Source organism: Myotis nattereri (assembly GCF_964212035.1).
Source record: "Myotis nattereri genome assembly, chromosome: 6".
NCBI classification, from domain to species: Eukaryota; Metazoa; Chordata; class Mammalia; order Chiroptera; family Vespertilionidae; genus Myotis; species Myotis nattereri.
In genome coordinates this window covers 74412238-74438514 of record NC_138081.1, presented here as the reverse complement: position 1 = coordinate 74438514, position 26277 = coordinate 74412238, and the positions used below count along the sequence as shown (strand labels likewise).

The following is a 26277-nucleotide window of genomic DNA, read 5'->3' as shown; positions in this document are numbered from 1 at the left end:
GTGCTCCAGCAGGGACACGGTGTGTGCTGGGACTCCTCTGTCCTGCCTGCCAATTTCCCAGCATTTCCCTTTGTTCATCGACACAGTCCTGGGCTTGGAGCACATAGGGAGACCTAGATATGGACTGACGTAGTGCATGCATGCTCAGGCGCTTGTTGTCCTTACTCAGTTCTCAGACCAGACGAGTTTCTGAGATGCACCCCTGATCCGCACTGCATCTCAAGATACTACTTCTGGTGTGTGGGGCCCTTCCACACATTGATGTGACAGTGGACTGTCCACAGAAACACCAGTCTGTGACTTGTAGACACTGTGCAGGAGCCACCTGGACTCCACACAGTAAAACCCTACAAAAGAAGTGAGGGCCACAAAAAGCACCACTTGCTAAGTGAAGGCAGTGACCTAACTTTCGTAGGTCAGGACTGACATTTTTCTGTCTAATAAAGTAAGACAATAAAACAGGAGAGAAAATTGCAAGTATCACACGTGGACATGCAGTAAAGGTAAGCATTTTCACAAAGCTTTTGTTTCGTTTTATATACAGCAGGTCCTCGGAAACCTCGTTTCATTCAGTCTCATTTCGTGATAAAGGGGATGAGAAAAGATAAAAATCAATTCCCGGTCAGGACGACTGTGCGAAGTTTGCGTGTTCTCCCATGTCTGTGTGGGTTTTCTCCAGTTTCCAGTCTCCTCCCACATCCCAGCACTGTCACAGGAGGTGAACTGGAGTGTGCACATTACCCCAGTCTAAGCGAGTGGGTGTGGGTGCCCCTCTGATGGAAGGGCATTCTGACCAGCGTGGGTGCCCACCATGCTCCCTGAACTGCCGTACTGGCCACCATGACCCTGACTGGGAATCAGTGGGTTGGAAAATTATTCTCTTCCTTGTTTTTACCCATATTTCTTAACTGTATGTAGTGCTCACATCTATTTCAATGTTTAATATTAGAAGAGGTTTGGGTCTTTATTTAGAAGTTTGGTGATGTATTTTTGTGACCAGAAATGTTGCCGTTGCTACTTAACTCTTCTTTATATTAATTAGCCTGTTACAATTGGTTTCCTTACAAATCGTTTCATTTAGTGTCAGAGTTTCCAAGAATCTACCAACAACATTAAATGAGTACTTACTGTATATGCATATGTGTATATATGTATATGTATAAGTGTGTGTGTGTGTGTGTGTGTGTGTGTGTGTGTGTATGCATGCAATGGGTGGCTAGGAACAAATGTAATATATGATTACTCTGGACACAGGCACACTTTCCAAAGTCACTGAGTTTACCCAAATACAATTAAACTTCTTGGACACTGTAAACCCCCAAACATTCACACCACAGATCCACTCTAAAAGACGCTTTCTCCCATTCCAAAGAAGCCTTTGTTGTAGAGAAACCTAACTCAATTTTCTTAGAAACTAGAGGAAAATTTACTAATTCCATTTTTGTTCAAATCTTTATTAGTTAGAGTGAAACATAACCTTCAAAAGTCAGTTACATAACTTTCCTCTGGTTACAATGACATAAGAACAGGGGTAACTGGATCAACTAACACCTGTCCCAATGTGTAGGCTGTAAACCAAGGTCTGATGATCCAAAGGAATGTTGCCCAAGAGGAAGCCCAACCTCTCCAGCTCCATGAAGCATCAGCTGTACACAAGCACAACCCACATGCAACAAGGTGTCTCCAAGACTGCTTATAAAGCAAACCGAACTGGGATCCTCGGAACACAACCCCATGCAGGCATTCAGACCTACGGACAAAAAAACTGGGCCTGGAAAGCTAGCAAGGAAAACAAGTACTTGAACGATCTTGTTATGGTAGAAATAGAGTGTGTTGATTAACTCTGCAACAAAACAACTTTTTTTAATCCTCACCCGAGGATGGTTTTTAATTAATTTTACAGAGAGGAAGGGAGAGAGAGAGAGGGCAGTGGAAGGGACAGAGAAAGAGAGAGAGAGATCGTCCAACCGGGGATCGAACCCGCAGCCTTTTAGTGTATGGGACAATGCTTCAACCAACTGAGCCACACCAGCCAGGGCTGCAATAAAACTACTTTAAAGTAAAAATCAAAGTTCTTTTTCCAGGAAGTCAAAGCACTTTTTTTATGAAAAAAATATGTAAATAAATAACTACCGGTCAGGATGACCGCAGCAGCCACGCCAAGCACTAGCCACAACCACCCACGAAGGAAAGCTCACAAGCTGTCTTTTGTATGCTTTGTAAAAGAATCCCAAACCAATCCAGACTGAAGCAATACACACCTGTTCAGGTAAGAACTCTGGTTTATCTCCAAATGTAATCCAGAAACACCAGATACCCAGTTTCTACCTGAGCTGCAGCGTTTAGAATTACAAAGTGAAAGAGAGCCTTTGGGAATAGAAGAGAGGGAACTGCACCAACAATCAAATAAATTTATTCTCTCTTTTTTAAAGTTTACTCAAAAGACAAAAACGAAGTGATACAGTTTATTGAAGTCTCAGCTGCTTGTGGCTTTCATTTACAAATGGGCTTTTCTTAGAGAAAGATAAATATATATGGAACCCAAATCTGACAATTTACATGCACCACTAACATTATTTTAACCAGTTAATAAACTCGTTTTTATCCTTGTCCCTTGCCTTTTCCAACCATGTACAGACACTTTATTTACCTATGTCCTAAAAAAACAACAGACCTAACTTATTACAAGTGCACAATTAGTTGTGCAAGCAGCATATGCAGACTCCCAGGAGACTGCCATCGCTTTATTGACGTAGGGGACAGGATCAGAAAACGGTTAGCAAAGGGAAGGCCGAGTGGAGAGGTATGGAGATGCATGGTTTCTTCTCCCCTCAGAGCTTATCCCCTCCTCTGCCTCCAGTCAACTGCCACCTCCTTCCATTATCTTCCATTCATTACTGCCTTTAGCGCAGCCTTTTTCTAAAACAGGAGGCCATGAGAGTGGCAGGGCAGGCACTCTCCATGCCACCCCCTTAATGAGTGCCTGCCCTAGGGAAGGCTCCCAGTGACAGGTCACTCCAGGTCACGCCCATCCAAGCCCTCTGCACCTTGCTCAGCCAGAGGCTGCTCCTCAGGTGGCTTCCCCAAGTGCTGCTTTATAGAAAGTCTACTAAACATTAGGCGTTCTCGGAACACAAGGCCCTACCACACCCACCCGGATCCTGGGAATGAATCTAGCAAAGGGTGGCACTGGTGGGGGGAGCAACAACTGGGAGCCCCAGCTGACAACACCCCCTCCCTCCCCAGGGAGATAGTGTCAGACAACGGCTCGGCTAGACAAGCACTCACCATGCACCCTACGTGTTTAAATAGCCAAAACAGGATGCTTCCAGCACAGTTCTTGCTCCAGCAAGAACTAAGTAAATAATTGCTGGTGATTAGTCAGTCATCAAATGTCAGCCATAAATGACAGAGACCACCCTGTGATGCTGCGTTTGAAGGTACAGAGAAGAGGTTCTGTAAGAGCTGAGGAGGGGCAAGTGATAGAGACAACACTGCAACCAGCTTACAGCTCCCCCAGCCTCACATAGCACATCTCGTATATGAACACTATGCATGATGACTGTAAACCAAACCGAACTGGGATCCGATCACATTTATTAAGACAGCGATCACCATAAATAGCATCTTTAATTAGGAAGACTAGAAATTCAAGGTGAAGGCTACCCACATTTCAGAAAGCTAGGAAAAACATAACTATACCTTTGAAAATGACAGATGCTGTTGCTACAAGAACAAATAATTATTAAAACCTGTGGTTCCCCTTAATAAAGATAGCCTAACATGAAAATCTGTTATAAAAACTTCGTAACTGCCTTTCCTCAGGTGCCTATATGATCACTTCACCCCGCACTTGTCTCTTCTCAGCATCGACAGCCCCGTCCAGGTTCCCGTCCCTGGAGCTCCAACCCATGCTGCAAGCCCTAACCAGAGCGGTTTTCCTTCAGCATCACCCTGACCGTGTGCACACTGCAAACACTTACTTCCTCTCTGCAAAGGGAAAGATGCTGGATAAAACTCAGGCTTGATATCAAAAACACTGGAGTGAGGCAAGGCATGAAGCACACACCCAAACAGTCTCAAACCAGAGCATTTGCCCTTAAACCAGGAAGTTGCTGTATCCAAGACTCTAGAATGTTCTCAGTACTTTCCATGTCATTCCTCTTCTTCTTCTTCTTAAAAATATATTTTTATTGATTTCAGAGAGGAAGGGAGAAGGAGAGATAGAAACATCAATGATGAGAGAATCACTGATCGACTGCCTATAGCACAACCCATACCGGGGATCTAACCCGCCTGGCATGTGCCCTGACGGGAATTTGAACCATGACCTCCTGGTTCATAGGTCGATGTTCAACCACTGAGCCACACCGGCCAGGTTCATTACTCTGCTTGAAGCATTATACTGAGTTCCCTGTCTCATCCTATCTAAGTTTGCCCAGTTTTTCGTTCTCCCTGATGATCTAACCCTTCCTTGCTTATCAAACCAACTATTATTTTTATTGAATAATTGTGGTACCCAGATATTTATTAAATGAGTTAATTCATGTAATGTGTTATTAATAGTGGCTAGCCATGGCAAGTACTCATTAAGTGTTAGTTATTTTTAGTATTTATGGGTGGGTTGACAGAATTAGACATGACTTTCAGTTTGGTATTTTAATAATTTCAGGATTTCACATAAAAACTGAGGTAGAAACTATGTAAAGGAAGTGATAGCTTCCACCTGGGTTGCCTATTTCTATACTGAAAATTCTACAGAACAGTGTATGCTCTACTAGGATAAAGATATCGTGACTCCACTGACTTTGATCGTGACGAGACGGCCATCCCCACAGACAGTCCCATTACATGCAACCAGATCCAATTTGTAGGCTGATAATCTACAGGACATATTCTCACTTATTCAATAATAAGCTGTACCTGCTACCCATATGTATGATGAATAACTATTATCCCATTCTACAGAAATTAAAACTAGAGCTTAAATAGATTTATGCGATTTGTTACAAGTCACACAGTTAGCAAGTGACAGGAGTGAAACACCCAGATTTCCTGACCTAGTGCTCTTTGCATCACTCGATCTCTCTTTCAACTAAAATTTGTTGAACACCTACTTTGTATGGGCCAAGCTTGGAAGAACATCGGTTACTGAAGAACACCAAAAAAACCTCTCCTATCTTAGAGGTGAAATTCTAGTTTGAGGAGGCAGGCAGTACCAAAATAAATAATGTATATAGTATATTCAGTACATACTATGTGTAATATAGTGCTTTGGAGAAGAACAGAAATAGGGATAGGAAGGTCAGGGTGAGGATAAGGTGTGACAGTTTAAAATAGGGTCACTGAGATGACTTCTGAGCAACCATCTGAAAGAAGTGAGACAGGGAGGGAACCATGTGCACAGCTGGGATTCCAGTAGAGGGAAGGTCAAGTTGCTGAGCATGTTCCAAAAACAGCAAGGAGACTTAGAGGGCAGTGAGGGGAACGCAAAGGTGATGAGGTTAGGGACACAGTGGGTGATGAGGCAGATCAGGTAGGGCCTTATAGGACCTGGTACTGACGTTAGTATTTAAGCTGCGAAGGAAAGCAGTGAAGGGTTTTAAGCAGTGAAGTTGCACAACATGATTTATGTTGGATATTTGACAGGGTCACTGAGGCTCCTGTGTGAAGCTCAGCCTATCTTGTGGTGGGGGTGGGGTGGGGTGTGGTGGAGTGGGGGAGAGCAAAGGTGAAAGCAGGGAAACAGGTTAAAGGTGAAAGCCAGGGAAATGGGTCAAGAAAAGGCTGCAGTAGCACTGAGCTGGCCTCCCTATCCGGCATAGCATCATCTCCCATTCCTCCTCTCTGTTCATTAGTCACCTTTACTAATGGTCAAAACAGTCAAGATCAAACATTTCTACAAAGTACTTGGGGCATGTTCAGTTTGAGTGGAGCAACAGGTAACAGCAGCCTGCCACTAAAATTATGTGCCCACAAACTCTTTTGATGCACTCAAAAAAGTTCAGAGTTGCAAGCACTTGTAAGGTTCCATTCATCAGGATAACTGACAAAGCAAGCCCGCGGTGCAAAGTCAGAGAGGACTGGATTGGCCCACTGGCCTGTGCGAACAGCACTACTAACAGCGTCGCAGAGGAGCCAGGTCCACCCAGTCAACAACCATTTACTGACAACTTAGCCTGGCGGGTAAAAAAGACACATAAGACTCGGCCTCTGTCCTGAAAGAGGTCACAGTCCAGCCAAGGATACAGACAAATAAACAAAAAGTAGAATCCAGTGTAAGAGAAAGGCAATGACTGAGGTATGTAGAAGGTAGAGAAATAACATAGAGACGGGAGTATCAGCTTGGCCCTTAGCGGATCGGGCTTCACAGAACTTTAAAGAGAGTCTAGAAGGTTAAGCACAAGTCAACAGGCAGAGGAGGGGACTGGAGCACCCTGTCATGGGGAATGAGAAAGGTAGGGGGTGGGAAATGGAAAGTTCTGGAGTTGTAACGGTCCAGCATTGGTCCATCTGTCATTTCTAGAGGTAACCAGGGCAGGGGACAGGACAGGTGGAGCAGGGTTGCGTGCTATGGCAAGTGATACGGGCTCCACTCTGCAGGCAATGGGGAGCCACAGAGAGTGACCCGATCCTAGTGTTTGTATGTTAGGAGGATTGCTCTGATTGCCTGTGGACTCAGGGATGGCTCAAAGGAGGACAAGAGTGGAGATAACAAGAAAGAGACCACTCAGAGGGCAGGTAAAGCTGGCAGGGCCTGAGCTACATACAGTCCAGACGGACAAGCCTTGTGCACAACAGGCTTCGAGGAGAGGAAACTGACAAGTGAAGAATTTCACAGAAAATAGTGTAGTTTAAAAAACTTTAATTCGGGAGAAAAAGTTAGTTAAACCAAAAACCCTTGAAATTACATGGAAATGTAACACATAACAGCTGCAAGAGACTTTACAAAAAGCAACCCTGATTAATATGCAGGGTATATTTGAATTATTTTTTAAAATAATTGTTTGAAAAGAACAATTTAAAAAATGTTTTCAAAACGCAGTAAAGACATTTCAATAGGAAAGAACACAGGCTATTCACTTTCAAAACTAAGCTCTGACAATAAGTTACTTCTTTTATCACTCTAAGACAGCAACCTTTCAACCTTCTTTAGCTCATGGCACACTCACTGATTACTAAAAGTCTGTGGAACACCAAAAAATATGTTATATTTTTTGCCGGTCTGACAAAAAATTAGTAATTTTGATTCATTCACACCAGACAGCTGTTGTTGTATTGGCTGTTCTCAATTCTTTATTTGACAACCTCAGGGAAAAGAGGTCAGTGCCCCTGACTAAACAGCCAGGTATTGCATGTTTTAAAAATCCTTGCAGCACACCAGTTGAAAATCACTGTTCTAAGGTATTTCTAGTAAGCTAAGTATGTCTAATTCTCTAAATAAATTCACAAACTTTTTAAAATACGTAAATAATGGGTAATACATAAAACATCATTTCAATAGAACTTCATCAATTTAATAAAAAAATGAAATCAATTTTGCAGCAAAATAAGAAAGTAAGACAACAGGGACTCCCAGTCTCAAAAGAAAAAATAATCAGGGGTGAAAAAAGGGCAGTTTCAATGAACCAGATAAAATATTAAGTGGCACTCATGGCCTGAGTCTTTCACAAATGTCAATGTCAGCAGAAAGAATGCAGGAAAACATTATATTCACTGCACGAGAATATTCTTCGTATCTCCTTTATCAAGACACTGATAAACTCCATTTACCTATTTTCCCCACAGTGACCCTCAAAATAAATATTACTTTCCTAGTTTTGCTCTCAAATTTGGGATGCTACCTTGATAATCCTTGCCAACATTTTTTAGGGTTCTTTAATGCCGTGAAGAAAGTGTTCTTAATTCCCATAATTTTGAAGAGTTTTATGATAAAAAATAAATCACGGCTATGTACACAGAAACAGGATCTTGACCTTGTTGCGTGTGGTCTTCCATGCCGTTTTCCCCCATTGTAATATCTGAAGTCTTTGCTAACCCAATTGTGCACGTGGATCCTGTTTTCCACAACAATTTCATTAGGGAGGACACTGGAATGAAATTACTTTAAATATAGCCAACTCCCACCTTCAACAGCTGATTATCTCATGTATGAGTTCTCCATTACCATTGATACTCAGTAAGGCCATTCTGGCCATTTCTGTAGTCCGTGGGAAGGGAAGGGAAGGTACTGAAATCCAAATGATCCAAATTCGGTAATGTGATAAATATACTAGTATACGACAAAGTCCAGAAGAAGAGAGTGGAATCACTGTTTAAACTGGGGCTTTGCATGTCAATTACCTGCACTATCTGCTGACCTGCCAATACCAGAATCATCAATCACGCCTCTGCCCAAATGAACAGAGGGCTGAGAACACAACAAAACATGCTGTGCCCAAGGAGGGGATACCCCATCATTATTCCACCTCTTTTTGGTTTTATTTGACAAGAGAAGGGGAAGTGAGTGAGACAGGGGAAGCACAGAATAAATACTGTCAGTCACCAGTTTCCCTTGAAAACCTCCCACAATGTTCATAACAAAGCAGGCGCTCATTAAACATTGTTTAAATCCACACCAACAGCCAGAAGATCATGCAAAATATGAAAATGCTTCAGATATTGTCTCTGTATCTAGACCTTCTCATTTAAGCCATTCATTTTTATCCTTGCTCATAAACACCCTGCATTTTCTCTTGAGTTCCCCCTTAAATGTCTTATCTGCTTCTCCATTGAAGTATTAACTCCATGACTTCAGAGCTATATCTGTGTGTCCCACACACAGTTCTCAGGAAAAATGCCTTCAATGAATAATACAAGAATTCCACATGAAGAGCTACATGCTCTCTCATCTACAACTGACTTCCACTTTTTTATTACACAGGCACCTAACAAACTAGCTCATGATGCACTAAATTTAATACTCAAGAGGATACAGACTCACACCCTTGATTTTAATGTCTCAGTCAAAACATCACTATATTGGCCATGTCACACTATGAATGTAAGAATTAATCATTGCTGTTACTCAATTCATTTTTACCTTCCTGAGCACAAATGTTAATGCAAGAGCGTTTTGAAACTTGCCAGGAGCTGGAACAAAAGAAAGCAGGGCAGTTTCAACGAACCAGATAAAATATTAAGTGGTGCTCACTGTTTGTGTCTTTCATAGAATGTCTCAATGAACCAGATAAAATATTAAGTGGCACTCACTGCCTTTCATAGAATGTCAACATCAGTAGAAAGAATGCAGGAAAACAGTATATTCACTGCAAGATAATAGCCTTCTTATCTCTTTTATGAAGACACTGAGATAAACTCCATTTAGCTATTTTTCCAACATACACACAGTGACCCTCAAGATAAAGGTTACTTATTTATCTAGTTTTGCTCTCAAATTTGGGGTGCCACCTTGACATTATTTGCCAATATTTTTTTTACTTGTGATTGCCTGGCTACATCAGTAGTATCTTCTAGTTACTTCTGAGGCTCAGCAAAAGTAGTGTATTCAGAAAGATGCCTCTTAGTAGCATGCTATTCTTATAAAAAGTTTCCCCCAAAAGTCTCTAGAACTGTAATTTTATCTTTAGCTTCTTGAGTACAAGTGACAACATTAAACTACAAAGCTATAAGTTTGTGATGTTTCTGATGAGCAATCCAGCATGGAGAGTCACTATAAAAAGAGCTTCTTTGGTTGTAACAAAACTTGAAAGAACTGTTTTATAAAATGATTGTGCACCTTACACAACATACTACCCACACTGACAGTAGGGATTCAATGGGCTAAAGTGCAAAACAATTATGAGCAAAGCAATGTGACCTGGACACAGTGGGCAGGGAGCAGGCAAACACTCCCGCCTTGCAGCAGCTGCTGGATGGGAGGGTGGGAGGGAGAAAGATCCCATGGCTGCGGGGGTGAGAGAGGGGAGGTGGGGGACACAACACAGGGGAGACCAACTGCTGAACTGAGGTTGACTTGTTAAGCTACACTGTCCTCTCGCTGTCACTGCTTGTTGGTGCTCTATGTGGAAAGACAAAAACAGTGAGCGCCACTTAATATTTTATCTAGTTCATTGAGACCGCCCTGTTGTTGTTTTTTGTCCCAGCTCATAGAAACCTGTGTAAATAAAAATAAAAAAAATGCTCACATAAGGTACAGGGGTTAGGGAGCAGGCTGAAAGGAAAGTGGATTCAGATGCATGTGGTCTGGGCAGATAGATGTATAAGAAAAAAGGGTGCTGCACAATTCCCATCAGATCAATAGGTGTTTAGTGCATATTTATTTGCAACCAAATGCTAATATGGCCATTGGGCATTCTTAGCACTGACTGCCATTCCTTGCTAGAGTTTTAGCTTATTTGATGCTCCTAAGACAAAACTCCAACCTTGCATAATTTTTTATTTTAACTCTTTTGATCTGCAAGCATAAACAAATGTCATTTCTGTGTTTCTCCAAAGGAAAGAATTACATAGAATAAAGATCAACTGTTATAACATGCCTTTGAGACCACATGTCAAAGTTGGGAGTCAACTTGCCTTTATAAGACAAATGTGAAAATAGAATATAACGTCATTAATTTTTATCTCTAGATTTTTAAGGATTTCCTCCAACTCCATATGTCAAAAATGATAATATTATCCATGCCTAATTATTCCTAAGACCACATAAACTCATATGCTGCACTATGCTTCCATTTATCTTCATGAGGCTACTGTGTGCCCTATTACGTTGAGGGATAAAGAGCACAATCTTTTGTATTATTGCATAAACAAGTCCTCCCTTCCCTTTACAAGTCACCCCTGTCCTTTACAATGACTTCTTTATTTTTCACAAGTCAACTGTACAATATCTGCTTCGTTTCCCAACTAAAATGAACACATGCAAATTCTCAGTCTCTTTCCCATTAATGTTAACTTAGATAAAGCATCTATGATAGAAATTCCAAATCCACATGCTCACATGTGTACAATCTTTAACTAAACTCTGACAGCAGTTGACTTAAAACAAAACAAGTAATATATAAATATATAAAAAACACTAAATGTTTGGCAAAGGCCAAAAGAATCAAAACTACACCCTCCCACAACCACAGCACCACTGTATCCACCCGTCTAACATGTTTGCTTCAAACATTACAACCCATCCATTTACTGAAACCACAGCTTATGCCTGATTTAGAAAAGTAAAGTTCACGGACTTACTAAACTACACAACTCCCGACATCAGGCGCAAATGCCTGGTCTACGCCTGGCAGTTACACAGCGTCAGAAATGAAAACCTGCATTTTTAAGCTCAGTATCAGCGGACCACTGTCCACCAGCTCCTTGACCCAGTAAACATGTGACATCTTCAAAGAGCATTAACTCGCCCCCCTTGTGCCATAGCTGAACAGACAAGAACAAATGCTTAACACACATGATCCAGGAAGAAGGGCTGTGTTTGATTCTCAGTCCATGGAATATAATTACTGTACATACATAGCTTAGTTTATTCTCTCACATTTCAGCAGTTTTGTTTCCCCAAAGAAGGGACCCAGAGCAGGTCCCTGAAAGAGTCTAGAGAGTTTCTTTTGGCACGGGAAAAATGTGATCAACAGAGAAAACACAATCCCAAGGAATGTCAGGTTCCTTTGTAATAACTTAAATAGTGCTCCCCGACTGGGCTTTGCCACTGCTCCGAATCGAGAAACCATTTTGGAGCCTAACAATCCAGTCTACAGCAAGCATGCTAAGAGGAAGAACTCAAATTCTAAATATAAAATAGGGGTGTGTGAAGAAATACTGAAATGCTTCCTTCTCTCCCCCCCTACCCCCCCGGGACTGGAATTTCCCCCGTACCTTAAGGGAGGCAAACATGCTAAACCTGAAAACAGAGACCAACACTGGTCTGAAAAGGAACTTGAAAGAAATCCAAAAACTCCTTTTGGCTAAGCCCTCTGTGAGTTAATTTCCTTGATGTCACCCAACACCTGTTCAATTCAAGTGTTCCTATGATTCATCAGTCTTCTTTAAGAAGATGCTAGGGGGCTATCCATGATTCCCAACGTTTCCTCGGGGCACTGTTTCAGAAAAGAGCTCCACGTCCTGACCTCGAAGTGTTATAAGAGCAGAAGATTCCTCCTACGATGGTGGTTTACCATTGAACTTTTCACCACGTCACATGAGCGTGCAGATCTGATGGGGGGGGGGGGCGCCCGCGGGGGAGTGCTGAGGACTGATAACGGCTATTTTATCATTCTCCGAGGGGCACAATCTCAGGCTGAATCTAGCTGGAGGAGCCCGTCTATTTTAGACATGTAAACAATTGAATGACACTGAATTCCAATACAAAAACCACCCAAAACGCCTAATGAGGCCAAAGATCGTGAAGGGACATCAGTGCTAGAAACAAAGAATTCTACATGGCACACTTCAAAAATGTTTAAATTAACAAAGAATCAAGTCACCTTTCCTGGGCTGGGCTCTGTATATCCAGTTATCATCCGCCTCCACCTGCTGCCCACACACGGAGAGCTCCCCGTCACTGCGAAACAGCCTCTTTGTCTGCCTGGACAGGGAGGAGAAATTTATCCAACTCACAGCACGTGAGAGGGAGCCTGGGTTTGACTTGAGTCTGAAGGAACCTGAAGAGCCTTCCTTTTTCATCTTCTTTCACATCAAAATCCACTCTAGACAAAGGACAGCCCAGCAGACAAAAAGCTTCTTTTTAAAAAATTGGTCCAGGTCCTTTCCATAAGTCTGCTCCTTCCCACTTACTCAGACAACGGTGAGAGTCAGGCACGGATGGCTTTATGCAAAAAGATTGTGTCTCTGTCACTCAATGACAAAGAAAAGGAAAATGAAGAGTTAAAAAAACAATTTTGGGTTTTTTTTTTACTCCAGCCACATTGTGCTACTTGGTTTCTAGATCAGTGATAGCCACACACCACAATAAAATTAAAATTAATTAAAAGTAAAAAAATTTAAAAATCAAGCAGGGTGTTCATTTCAGGAACACTTGTCAGGACTTTGGGGAGAACAGAACCAAAGCACTCTGACTCTCTGCTGTGCACCTAGCATCCCAGCCTGTAATCCTCCTCCCCTCCCAGGCATCTTTCCTCGCAAGGGCAGAAAGCCAGCCGCCTGTGAACTCCTCGGCTGGAGAAAGAGATTCAGCGTCAACCCAGGCGCCCGGCTTAGAGTTCACCCGCGCAGGTGACTTGGGAGAAGTCGAGTTCTGCTCACTTGTCGCAGCCCAGCGTGCAGAGTCCTGAGCCGCCCACTCGCCCTCTTTCCCAGCCAGGAGCCGCTCAGGATCCACGGGACTCCACAAACAATAAAACGGGCTGCGTGGCTGGTGCTTGGATTACAGAGTAGGCGCTCCTGTGAAAGGCGATAGGCTTTCCCCACACTGAAGGCACCTCATTGGAGCCGGGAAACCCCGCCTCCCCACAGCCAGTACCTCAGAGGCAGCTCAAACTTCTCAACTCCAGCAAAGCTAGGAAATGCAAGTCTGTGCAGAAAACAGACTTCGGGGATAAAAACACAACAACGTGCTTATTATCAGACCACGCTTCTCAGGGTGGGGTTTTGAGAAGGGGTTGTAAAAGAGTATATAGTGATATACACATCCAGCCTTCCTAGGTGGATGTAGGAATGTCATTATCTAAGGAAACGTGCTTCCAAAGAGAATAAACCTGACGCAGCTATCACTTCACTCCAGGCTGTCAGCAAGGTGAAGTGCAGCCATTCTTGCACCTGTCATGGTCTCTCCTCTCTTCCCGGGGCAGCCAGTGGGGGGCTGAGGACCCTCTTCTGCTTGCCCCCTGGCAGCCCACACCCCCAGGGCCATTCCTCACTAGCTCTGAATGACCTTCTTCCCGGGGAGAACTATCACCTGAGAGCCATGCTAGCAGCAATTACCTGCAGGCTCCAGTCCCCAGACCCCTATGTAAAACTTTAATGTGACATACAAAATACCTACAGCCACAGGCTGGAAAGCATTTCATCAAGGCCAACATAATTCCACAATTCCCAGGGGTGGTAAGAGTCCCTGCAACTTTCCATCATAAATTGGCATCCCCTCTCCAAAATGCTATTCAGAGTAAGGCTAATGAGCAGCAGGTTGAGAACTGGGTCCATCTCACTTTCCTTTACTCAGAATTGAGCACATATCTTAAAACTAACAAACTGCAATAGAAAAGAAACTGTGATTAAAAATTATAAAAGCAGGATTTTTAATTTATATTAAATATATTTTATGTATTAAAAGTCTTTTATATATAAAAGTCACTTATCTACAATTAATTGAGGTTTTAAAAAAAGTGCTCTCTACCAGCTTACCAGGGTTGGAACATTGGTAGGAAAACACGGAGTGTTCCTGGGATGGAGCTCACACCACCACGGGAACCTCGACAGAGGACAGGCACTGGACTAAAGGGTGAAGCCACAGCAGTTCAGGTGATGCAGATATGGCCTCAATTTAGAAGTTAAAAGGGTCCTTAAGAGATCATGCTGTTTAACCCCTCCATTTACAGGTGGGGAAATTCAGGCCCGGAAAGGTAAGTGACAACCCAATGTCACAGAGAGGAGTCAGTAACGGAACCAGGTCATGTCAGACACCCCCGGGCTGAAAGCTTCACCACTTACCGGGGACGCTAGCTGCATCACCAAGCACTCTGGACGTGCTTCCGCTAGTAAACTGGAATGATATCTCGACTTTGGTCACTAGTACAATGGCAAAATGGTATAAATGATGCACAGCACCAGTGGCTGACATCGAAGTTCAAACACCCAGTGTTCTTTCTGTGTCAAGAACTGACACGGAACTTCTGAGAATCAAAATATAAAAAGAAAAAAAAAAAAGGACCATCATGCTAGAAAATACGTAAACATCTCAAACGCTGCTTACCATTTCAGAGATTCATGACACCCATTCCGTAAGGATCCATGGACCCCAAACAAGAAACTCAACTGTCTCCTCCTTGATGTCTCCATTTTTAATAGAGAAATACCTAAGCTCTGAAATAAACCTTGTGCTGCTCTTTACATACGGTGAGTGCTGTGGAATGCTTTCCCCAGCTCAGGCTCCTCGGAGTGCGCCCACAAGCACACACAATGGCATTCAGTGGTTCTCAACCTTCCTAAGGCCGCGACCCTTTAATACAGTTCCTCATGTTGTGGTGACCCCCGACCATAAAATTATTTTCGTTGCTACTTCATAACTGTAATTTTGCTACTGTTATGAATCGTAATGTAAATATCTGATATGCTACATGTGTTTTCCGATGGTCGTGACCCACAGTTGAGAACTGCCATGGATGAATGGATGTCATTAGTACCTGGTGTGCTTTCCTCCAGTACCACCTATTCCTACACACATCTGGGAAGGAACTGAGGGTAGGGGCTAGAGGAACAGGTACTGCCAAGCAACCAGGAAGGACACCTGTCAGTTCAGGGACTAGACTCCTGACTCTCCTTCAAAGTAAGTACACACTTAGGCTGACTTCCCAACAACCTTAACAGGTTTCCTATTACTCACGAGATCTATGGGTACATTTGCACAGTAACGAGCTCATCCATGTTTCTGTTCTGTCAGGCCATGATTATTAATATCTTTGTTTAAGGTAAAAGAAGGTCAGATAAACTAACTACTGTTACAACGGGATCCAAGTTCCTATGTGACAAGATAGAACATAATGGTTTAAATCAGCTTTGGAGGAAACACTGAGATTCTAACTATCCATGTTAGGATATATATTGCAATTAGCTTAGAAAACCGTACCAGTAAGTGGGCCGCGTGAAAAGCTATTACATTCATTCAAACTATAATTATTTGGTAACTAAGATGAACCACACATTTTAATTACCTGGACTATCAATCCAACGGCCCTGCACATCCACCCCTCCCAGCACAGGGTCGTGGCTACTTGTGCTGCGCACTTCCTGTACATTACTGCCCGTGTTCCCAATCACCCTGAAGTGGGAAATCCTGATTTTTACAATGTAATCTGTCTTTTTCAAATAGCTTCAGCTGTATTCTTCAATGCGATGAAAGATCTTAATTTAACCATTTTCCCCATGAAAATCTACACTAGAGAACACTTCCTAGACCTTTGAAACAGGCGTGCTGAACAGGTTTTTACCCCATCCCTCACTGTGCAGTGCGTTCCCACCTCCCCACTCACTGTCAGGCTGTCAAACAGACACTTCTGTTGTCATCGTCTGTGCCAATAACCACTCCCTTCCGACCATGTGCCACCTCGGAGCTGCAGGCACGGGAAGTCAGATCATCCTACTTACGCTGCACAAGCAGTGGGAGTGGAGGAGGTACTCACAGAATGAAATGCATGCCTTTCGCAGCAGGGCCTTGTCGCAGCCGCCTCCTGGCCAGCACCCTTGTCCTTGCACTTACGGGATGGAAGCCCAAGGGGTGAAGTGGCTGGGAGGTCTACACCAGGTGTATGATTAAGTTCTTAGCCCTTGAGGGTGGTGAGAGGCTTACCACTGACGACTAACAAAAGGATAAGAAATGGCCCTATATTATTTCAGGAACGATTTCAGGAACACACTAAAGAAGTTCACTATAAGAACGGGAGGCACCAGAATATATTACTAAGGGAAGTTAGAGAATCACCTTCTTTGAGAATTAATGAGTCAAATGCCCATTAATTTGGAAAAATTTATTTATGATGCTACCAAGAGTCACAGGGACAGACTGAATACATTTGGAAGGTCCTCGCCGAAAGATACAATATTTAATGTTTTAATATATACCCATCCTTAAAAAAAGGTGTTTAGCTCAAATGGAAGTTTTTTATTTAATAAAAATTGTTAAACATGACAGGGACAGGATTAGACAAACCCCTCAGCCCACTCAGGCATGGAACTGGTCCACCTGCCATCTGTGTAAAATGCCAGCCAGGAGTGGGAACTAATTTCAAGTGCCATCAGCTTTTTGGCCTCACAGGCCACAAATGAACACTGTGACTTTTAATTTCCTTGTGTGCCTTTTCTGCCCTGACCCTCCCCTTCAAATCTGGAAGGAGGAAGAGGAGAAACAAAACCCTGAAGTCAGAAGCCAACAGAGCACAGGGCTAACACAGATAAGAATTGGTGGGGTTGGCTGGTGTGGCTGGAGGTGGGGCCCACAGACAGAACACTTATGAACAGAGACAAAACTGGGGGAAAAAACATATAGAGGAGTGAGGAGAGCTACTCTAAATTGTGTCCTGTTCTCAGGCAGCCAGACCGGGCAGGGGCAGTGAAGTGTGCACCCTATCAGATTACCGCATGAATCACCCAGACGACCCACTGGGACCTTTAGCTACTAGGACAGGGTACAGTAGGTTGTCCAACTGTCATCTCTTATGCATAATTTAAGAGCAGATGTAAATGGAAATCTTTCTCTGGGGTAATTTGTACGCATTATTTGTGACTAAAAAAGAGAAAAAGAAAATATTAACCTCAGGGCCAAGCAAACCATGTCCTACAGTACACTAAATCCTCCTTCCCCACCCACCTCCTAGCCCCTACGGAACTAAAGAGCCGATGAACTGGAGAAAGAAGTCACGGAAGACAAAGCACAGCCTCTTGCCTATTCAGAGAAGGGCCTATTTTCAGGGTCTCCTCACCTACCACTGTTTCAATATTAAAAAGAAAACACTGCCTTTTCACTAAGCTCTAGCTTTAAGAATCAGAAGATGCCCCTTTCCATGGAATTAATAGGGTTGGTTCCCTAAATGGGAAGATTAAATTTGTACTTATGGAGGATCACAGCTTAAGTTCCACCTTTCAGTGGCCTCATGCCTGACAAGGACCCTGCACAGATCTGGCACTCTGAGCCTTAGCCCCATGGTTCCCGTGGGATCACTTGATACGGGAGCAATATGGCAGGGCACTCCTGCTCTCCATCCCCTGGTGCGGGTGCTCTGCAGGGGGCTGAAGTCACCCAGGACAGAGCCATCACCGACAGATACCTTGGATGGCAGAGGCTTACTGAGCATCAATAACCAAACATCCAAACTGTCCCAACCTTAATGAAAATGTCCCCATCCAAAGGGTTCAGTTGAGGAAGTCCCCTAAACCTGATATAAGAAGACCAAAATGAACTCACTCTCAAACTGAAATAAAATGCCAAATTAAAAAAATATTTTAATCATGATCTCCTTTGTACTTGGTACCTTTCCCACGGCCTCTCCAGTGAACCTTATAATTATTTTTTTTCTTCTTTACTCAACCAGTCCTTTGCAAACTTTGTTATGCACATAAATCATAGATCTTATAAAATGTAGAGTCTGACTCAGGTCAGTGGCAGGGCCTGAAATTCCGAAGTCCTGAAGGGCCCGGGCGCTGCCAGGCCACAGGCCACCTTCGGGTTAGCGCAGTGCTGGACCAGCACGCTCCCAAGGACAGGGATCTCACCTTCCCACCTCCAAGTCCCTTACAGCCCCTTACACACAACAGTGAACAAATGTTGGTCGAAAGACTTACCTCCTTCTTTTGATCTTAACATGTTTCTGGAAAAGGAGACACTGAGACGTTTATGGTGATCTGTTCTTTATTGCTAAGTTCCAAAAGGTAAAAGTAAAATTTGTAAAATGAAAAAGTGTACATGTAGGCCAAATTAAAGAGTTAATAATAAATTCCATTATTCAGAGTTGTACTGCTTTACTTTGAGAAGGAAGAGGGTTGTTAACTGCTAAGCTGTATAATTTTTAAAATTTGTTAAACCATCTACACTGCTTCCATCTACCAAAACTCCAGAATCCAATGATCCTGCTCAGAATCTAGAACAATTAATAAACAAAAATCAGAAAAGCGGCCACATTCTCCCTGGTAATCCGCACAGACAGTCTGGGCATTTAGCTCCCCTGTGTGAATTTAGTTTTTCTGTGGCCATGGAAAAAATGTCTTACGTTAGCTTTTCCTGGTACATGTTTAAGACAAAAATTTTCCAGTCAATCTTAAGTGACCTTCCAAAGGGCTTATTCTATTTAGGTCTCTTTACACCTATATTCACTATGGCTCTATAGAGCACACTGAATATGTCATTTTTTAACAGATATTTTATCAATTCAGCCAACTTTTATTGCACTATCATTCCATACTAAACGCATGTTAAATACTGCTGATACCTGATGAAACACAAATTGGTAGTTGCAAAGTAGTCATGGGGAAGTAAGTAAAGCATAGGAAATATAGTTACTAATATTGGTGGTTTTTTTAAAGATTTTTAAAAATTGATTTGAGAGAGAGAGAGAGAGAGAGAGAGAGAGAAACATCAATCAGCTGCCCTGATCAGGAATCAAACCTGAAACCTGGATATGTGCCCTGACCGGGAATTGAACCCTCCACTTTCTGGTGTACAAGAGGTTGCTCCAACCAACTGAATACACACACTGGCCGGGGCTAGTCAATAATATTGTGATAACTATGTGTGGTGCCAGCTGGGGTGCTGGGACTACCAAGGGGAACATTATGTAAACTGTATGATTGTCTAACCACTAAACTGTACACCCGAAACCGATACCAAATAAAAATTTTTAAAAACTGCTGATACCTGCAGTGATTCCATTGACCAAGACAAATCATAGATGTAAAGATATGAGTAAACAGAATTGGGCATAAAGTACTTAAAATGTATTTATTGGTAGTACCCAGTAGCCAGATTCAAGTATGTCTCCTCAAACAATGAGACAGATGTAGGTAGGTAGGTAGGTAGGTAGGTAGGTAGATAGATAGATAGAATTACTGCAATCATCCCAGGCATTCCCAGAGGTGGGAAAGTGCCCCAATAAAGGTATCAGTTTATATTTATTGATCCAGGATATCAGCCAGGCAGGCTGATACTAAAGCACAAAAGACAGGGCCCTGCCCTTGAGGAGTTAAAATGTTTTAAAATATTTTTATTATTATTGTTTTATTCTTTTTAGACAGGGGAGAGAAAGAGAAACATTGATGTGAGAGTGGAACATTTCATTCATTGCATAAGAGTATTTTCTTTAAAAGCTTAACAAATTTAAGCTTTCTGGAACACATGGAAACATAACAGAACATAAAGACAGCTTTATCTTTATGTGTTTTTCTCTTCAGCTCAACAGTTTTTACAGTCATGTGCATTGCCAACTGGCCAACTGACCATCATCAAAAACTCTGTCATCGAAATCTCTAAGAAGGAAGGCTACTGAGAGAAGGGAATCCAATGAGATAGTGACTACCTCCCTTTCCCTGGGCAATCACATTTGTCAGTCTTCAAGTAATAAACTCATCTTGATAAGGAGACGTTTAGAAAACGAAGGCCTAAAAACACACTTAGGACATTCAGACATTTTGGGTTGAAACATTTGCTCCCCAGGGTCACAATGGATGTCCAATCCAGAGGACTTTTGTTTCTGTAATACACTACTCCAAGCAGGATAAGCCAGCACGAAGAACCTCAAAGAAGGACGAAGGACTTCTACAAAATAAACACTAGGCCCTTTCCACTGATGGCGGACTGGAGTGGGTGGACAGAGATTGGCAAGCAAAGTGAAGGCATGAGTTACAGAAGTTTCCCCTCTAATCTCCCTCCCACCCCAGCCCAGCTGCTCAGTGGTCTCCCTGAGATTACGGGGAGAACTAAGACTGCTGCCTCCAAAGGCACCCAGGTGAGCAATGCCCTGAATTCTCATTCCTTTGCGCAAACCCCTGCATCACAGACACCAGGAACTTTCTTCAGGTTGTAATAAAAACTAACTGAAAAAAAATGCTGACGTCAATAATCAGTAGGTTATGTTCATCAGCAGCAGCAGTAAGAGGCAGCCCTGGATCGTACAGGCCGTGAAGTAGGTATGGCTGGTGGACACCGGAGATGTCGGGTCAGGCCAGAAGCAGGTGGTTAAAATGATGCCTGGGATTTACAGGAAGGGGATGGTGAGCTGGAGTGGGAGTCAGATTCCTCTCAGGCAAACAGTGCACTCAACACCAGAGCTGTGAGGGTGAGAACTACGCTGGCAAATCTCACCTATAAGATAAAATCCTCAAGTGACTGCACTTGGGTCAGTTGTTAGGCACATTTCCCAAAGTGATGTGAGGCAATGAATGATTCAAAGAAAAGTGTGAAATGCTGACAAATTAAAAGGGATGATTACAAAAATAGCACAGGTGTAGCTACCTCATAAGAAATGACAGTAAAAAATAAAGAAATAGAAAACTCCAAATTTCATCAAACCATACATAAACACACACACACACACACACACACACACACACACACACACACCGTGTCCAGGCATTTTCTAATGTTTACTCCTCTGATAATTTTTCTAGGGAAAAAATTAATATAGAAGAAAAGTACCAATGTATAGCTTCATAAAACATACATTATTGGTTATAGCTGATAAGAAAATGCTTAGCTAAACATAAGTTACATTTCAAAATAAGAAAAAATGTTAATGGGGTCAAATAACCTTTTATTTATCACATGGTACAGTACTGCTTATTCAGCATGCAGCAATTACAGCAGGCTACAGCCTGCATTTACCATCAGATCAAATGCCACTACTTAAGTTACCTAAGTCACTTAAGAATTAACATGCATATATATATTCAACCACTGCCAGAAAAGATGCCTTCCACAAAATGAGATTGCGATGAATCTGAAGAAAGTTCAAAATCTAATTTATCTATCTAAGGGATGGCCTCAAACCACAGTATAACTAAAGAAACCAATAGTCTAAAAAAATGTTTTGCCACCAGCCTTGTAAAGATAGAAGAGAGGGACAGGGACAAAGGGGATGATGGGTAAACATTTGTCAGTATCCAGGGTCCTGAGCTGAGCACAGTCCCTGGGACACTGTAAGTCCCCAAGGTTTGATGGCCTGTTGCTGCCCAAAGAAACACAGGATGATGGGCTAGACCAGGGGTGGGCAAACTTTTTGACTCGAGGGCCACAATGGGTTCTTAAACTGGACTGGAGGGCCGGAACAAAAGCATGGATGGAGTGTTTGTGTGAACTAATATAAATTCAAAGTAAATATCATTACATAAAAGGGTACGGTCTTTTTTTTTTTTTTTTTTTTTTTAGTTTTATTCATTTCAAACGGGCCAGATCCGGCCCGCGGGCCGTAGTTTGCCCACGGCTGGGCTAGACCAATGGAAACTGTATTAGTGCCTTGATTCTCAACCATGGGTGAACATCCGAATCACCTTTTATAAAAGATCCGTATTTGATAAGTCATGCATAGATTGGGTTTTGGGTTTTTTGTTGACACCTGTATTTTTAAAAAGCTTCATAGTCTATGGAAAGTATACCCCGTCCCCCAATTAAGAACCACTAATCTTTGAGAGTGTTTATATTTTGACTAGAGGTCCAGTGCACAAAATTCATGCATGGGGTGTGTGTGTGTGTGTGTGTGTGTCCCTCAGCCCAGCCTGCACCCTTCCAATCTGGGATCCCTCTCACAATCCAGGACTGCTGGCTCCCAACCGCTCGCCTTCCTGATTGCCCCTAACTGCTCCTGCCTGCCAGTCTGATCACCCCTAACCACTCCCCTGATCAACGCCTAACTGCTCCCCTGCTGGCCCAATTGCCCCCAACTTGCCCTCCCCTGCCGGCCCGATCGCCCCTAACTGCCCTCCCCTGCCGGCCCAGTTGCCCCCAACTGCCCTCCCCTGCTGGCCTGGTCACCCCCAACTGCCCTCCCCTGCTGGCCGGGTCGCCCCAAACCGCCTTCTCCTGCAGGCCCGTTCACCCCCAGCTGCCCTCCCCTGCTGGCCTGGTTGCCCCCAACTGCCCTACCCTGCCGGCCATCTTGTGGCCACATGGGGGCAGCCCTCTTGTGTGAGGGTGTGATGGTCAATTTGCATATTGCCTCTTTATTATATAGGATTATAGATAGAGCTAAGTTAAATGCTAGTTCTGCGTTTCAATCAATAATATTCAAGAGGAAAAGGGAAAAAAGAAGCCTGTCATTTTTCTAATTCTAATTTTTTTAAATGTTTAAAAGAGCATCAGATACAAAGCATGAAAGTAGCCTCCTCTAAGCTTTCTGCACCTGAGTGTCAATGGGACCAGGTGGGGTCGGAGGAGGCACACACCCCAAGGCCCAAGCAGACACTGCTTTCTAGGCTGTAGGAAAACAAGTCCTATGCTTCATGCTGATTGGTTAAATTCCAGAAACCTGGGAGCTGAGGGCCTCCAGCTCTGTAGCTATGTGGCCTGACAGGTACTCTACAGAATTTTTAGAAATTAGTTGTCAGGCTTAAGTCATGGGCAAAGTTAGAACCCAGAGTCAGGGTCCCACAACAGTGTAACATGATGATGATGACAATGATGTGCTGACACAACACTGAACTGCTCCTGAGAGAGATAAAGCAGCTTCCCAAGATCACACCTCTTTTCCAGAGTTTGAATCCCGCCTGCCCTCACCACAGCCTGGAACCGCCAGCATCCTCTACCCACAGAACAGACACAAGGCACAGAGAGAACAGTCTGTGACATTAACACGGCAAACGAATCTCTCAGAATGTGTTGTTATTAACACCTGGGCTGGAAAAAAGCTCCAGAGAGGAGGAAATTAACGCTGTCCAATTTGCAATATTAAGTGTAAAGTGTTTTTGCGCAGATGGCTCTATTAGAAATAAGAGTTTGCCTTACCTATGCACCACTGAAACTTGCCTGTGAGAAACCCTGTCTGACAGAGGAGGCAGGCCTCAAAACACCACACGTGCCTGTGGTTGACCAGCAGGTGGCAGAACAGAACAATCTATCCTCCATAAAGCCCAGCAAGAGTGTATTCAAACACTGGCCCAGAGTGGGTTAAGAACCAGTGAAGGACCCTGAAAGGTACCTTATAAAATAAAAACAGTCAAGTAGCCACTCACTGAAATAACCTGCAGCGTAACATTCAGATGTATCTTTTGTACCTATGCTGGCCTGCAAGGGTGAGGAGCTGAAAAGCAAGTATTACAGAGGGCAGAGTCTGGCCTTTAGGACACCCAAGGTGCCTACTACATAAGTGTTTCCCAAACTTGCCCCATCACTGACATGACCAATGACATGGGGGAGCTCATTAAAATACAGATGCCAGGGCCTCGCCCCAGACCCACAGAATGTCTGAAACAAAGGGACAGGGAATCAATTAGCTGGGGGACTTGTCAAGTCTGGGGCTAGTGGCTGTGAGCTAACTACCTGAAGGGTACGTGTGCTACAATCTAACGTGCGCGTCGTGGTGAGACGGGCACCGTCAGAACCTGCCCACAGGTGAGGAGTCACTTCTCAAGACTAGGTCAGGTAAGCAGCGTGCAGCGGGCAGCATTAATCCACCTCTTGCTGCTCCAAATAGGCCGGGGGCTCCAGCAATGCCCAGCAAGACTTCTGATCACCTGGGGACCTTCATACCCCAGCCAGCACCAGATCCTCCTTTTCACCTCAAACCCATGTCTCCCATCGTGCCTCTCCTGGTTCATTCCTGCCTCCTGACCGCTGTCTGCAGCATGAATGAACTGGTTCCCTGCTTTGCATTTTCAATCTCTTTTTCCAGATCCAGTGTTCCTTTTCCTCTGAACCCCTCTACTTCAAACAAAATGCCTCCTGCCAGTCTCTCTGCTCCTCAGTAAAAATTCTGGCTCAGCACTAACTCCTCTTGGCCCCTTGCAACTTGGCATTCACTGTAACCCTTCTTCTCCGCCCTGCCCACCTCCTGAACGGAGAAAACAGCCTGCCCATAAGTGTGACTGCCCATCCCTAACCGGGCCCTCACTTTTCTATTCTCACCTTTCACGTCTTCCTGGCTGTTCCCAACCTTTCGATGTTCCTTTAAGCCTCACTCCCACCTTTACATTCACACTCAAAGATAACCTCCCCTGGCAACAGAGATGTCCCTCTACCTTTCTCCTTTCCCCTGAGGAACGCTCTGGCAGCACCGGGCCTCAGCTTGACCCCTCTGTGCTCCATTCGTGTGTCTGCCTCCTGCCTCATCACCCTCCCACCACAGCCCTGACCTTGTCACCCTGCTCACTAGCCACCACCTCTAACCAAACCCAGGCTTCTCGCCATCAATTCGGGCTCCCCCAGAAGAGCCCCCCGCCATGACAATTAATGTGCTTCCATAGCCATATGTGTTTCCATGAGCCTTCCTAGAGTCATCTCAGTGCCTCCTCCTCCACAGCATCATTTCTGACTCTCCAAAGTGGCTGTTTGTTTCCATATCCATACTCTCCGTTCTGAGAACCTGCATGGCACCAGGAAGCTGGTCGCATAGGATTCAAGCCTTAGTTTGCTGTAGGTAACTTAGGATGTCTTACCACCCAAATCCCTTCTCCTGTCCACCAATGATAGCCACCAATTGATTGGGAAGAAAAATTTCGACTCTGTGGGTGTTAAGTAAATATTTACTTAATAGATAACATAAGAAGTAAGGCTTCCCCCCCCCCCTTCTCTCTCTCTCTCTCTCTCTCTCTCTCTCTCTCTCTCTCTCTCTCTCTCACACACACACACACACACACACACAACTACCATAAAAAAAACCCAACATGCCAGTAAAACACAGAGAGAGAAAAGCACAAATATTTTAATCAGGCAGAGTTGGGTTCCAATCTTGATTTCAACACATTTATTGACAACTGATCTTGGTCAAACCTCTCTGAACCAGTTTCCCACCGAAGGAAAAAAAAAAACAGAAAACAAGAATAGCAATACTGCCACCTACTGGGGTTATGAGTCAAGCACATAGCACTATATGAGGCTTCAATATATGGGAATGGTTAAAACATAGCTTTTTGAACTTGAGAATTTGCAAAAGATAATTTAAAAAAGGAATAAGGCCGAAACCGGTTTGGCTCAGTGGATAGAGCGTCGGCCTGCGGACTGAGAGGTCCCAGGTTCGATTCCAGTCAAGGGCATGTACCTGGGTTGCGGGCACATCCCCAGTAGGAGATGTGCAGGAGGCAGCTGATCGATGTTTCTAACTATCTCTCTCCCTTCCTCTCTGTAAAAGATCAATAAAATATATTTTAAAAAAAATAAAAATAAAAAAGGAATAGGTAAGAGGCGACTGCTAACCAATTTTTCAAGGAGAAAAAAACACTGGTAGTGAATCTTACACTGGCTTAAGCTGCAGGAAGAAAAATGTATAAAATTATAGAAACTTTCAAATATGATTTAACTTTGAAAGTTACCATTTGAAAATATTTTGAGGTTTTTTAAAATACATTTTTATTGATTTCAGAAAGGAAGGTAGAGGGAGAGTGAAACAGAAACATCAGTGATGCAGAGAG

General features: G+C 43.5%; 1 protein-coding gene across 4 annotated transcripts in view; it reads right to left on the bottom strand.

The window, feature by feature from the left end:
• The window catches only part of NHSL1 (NHS like 1), a gene marked incomplete at its 5' end in the record, with an annotated part of 211643 nt that overhangs the window by 113732 nt on the left and 71634 nt on the right, over positions 1-26277 (bottom strand). For 2 of the 4 annotated variants that reach the window (XM_081094564.1, XM_081094566.1), the window contains one exon: positions 12486-12684. The exons of the other annotated variants lie outside the window; for them this stretch is intronic. In XM_081094564.1, the coding sequence (XP_080950690.1) occupies positions 12486-12684 (199 nt within the window). Of the gene's footprint in view, positions 1-12485; positions 12685-26277 lie in introns of those variants that run through there. 4 annotated transcript variants of the gene reach the window in all.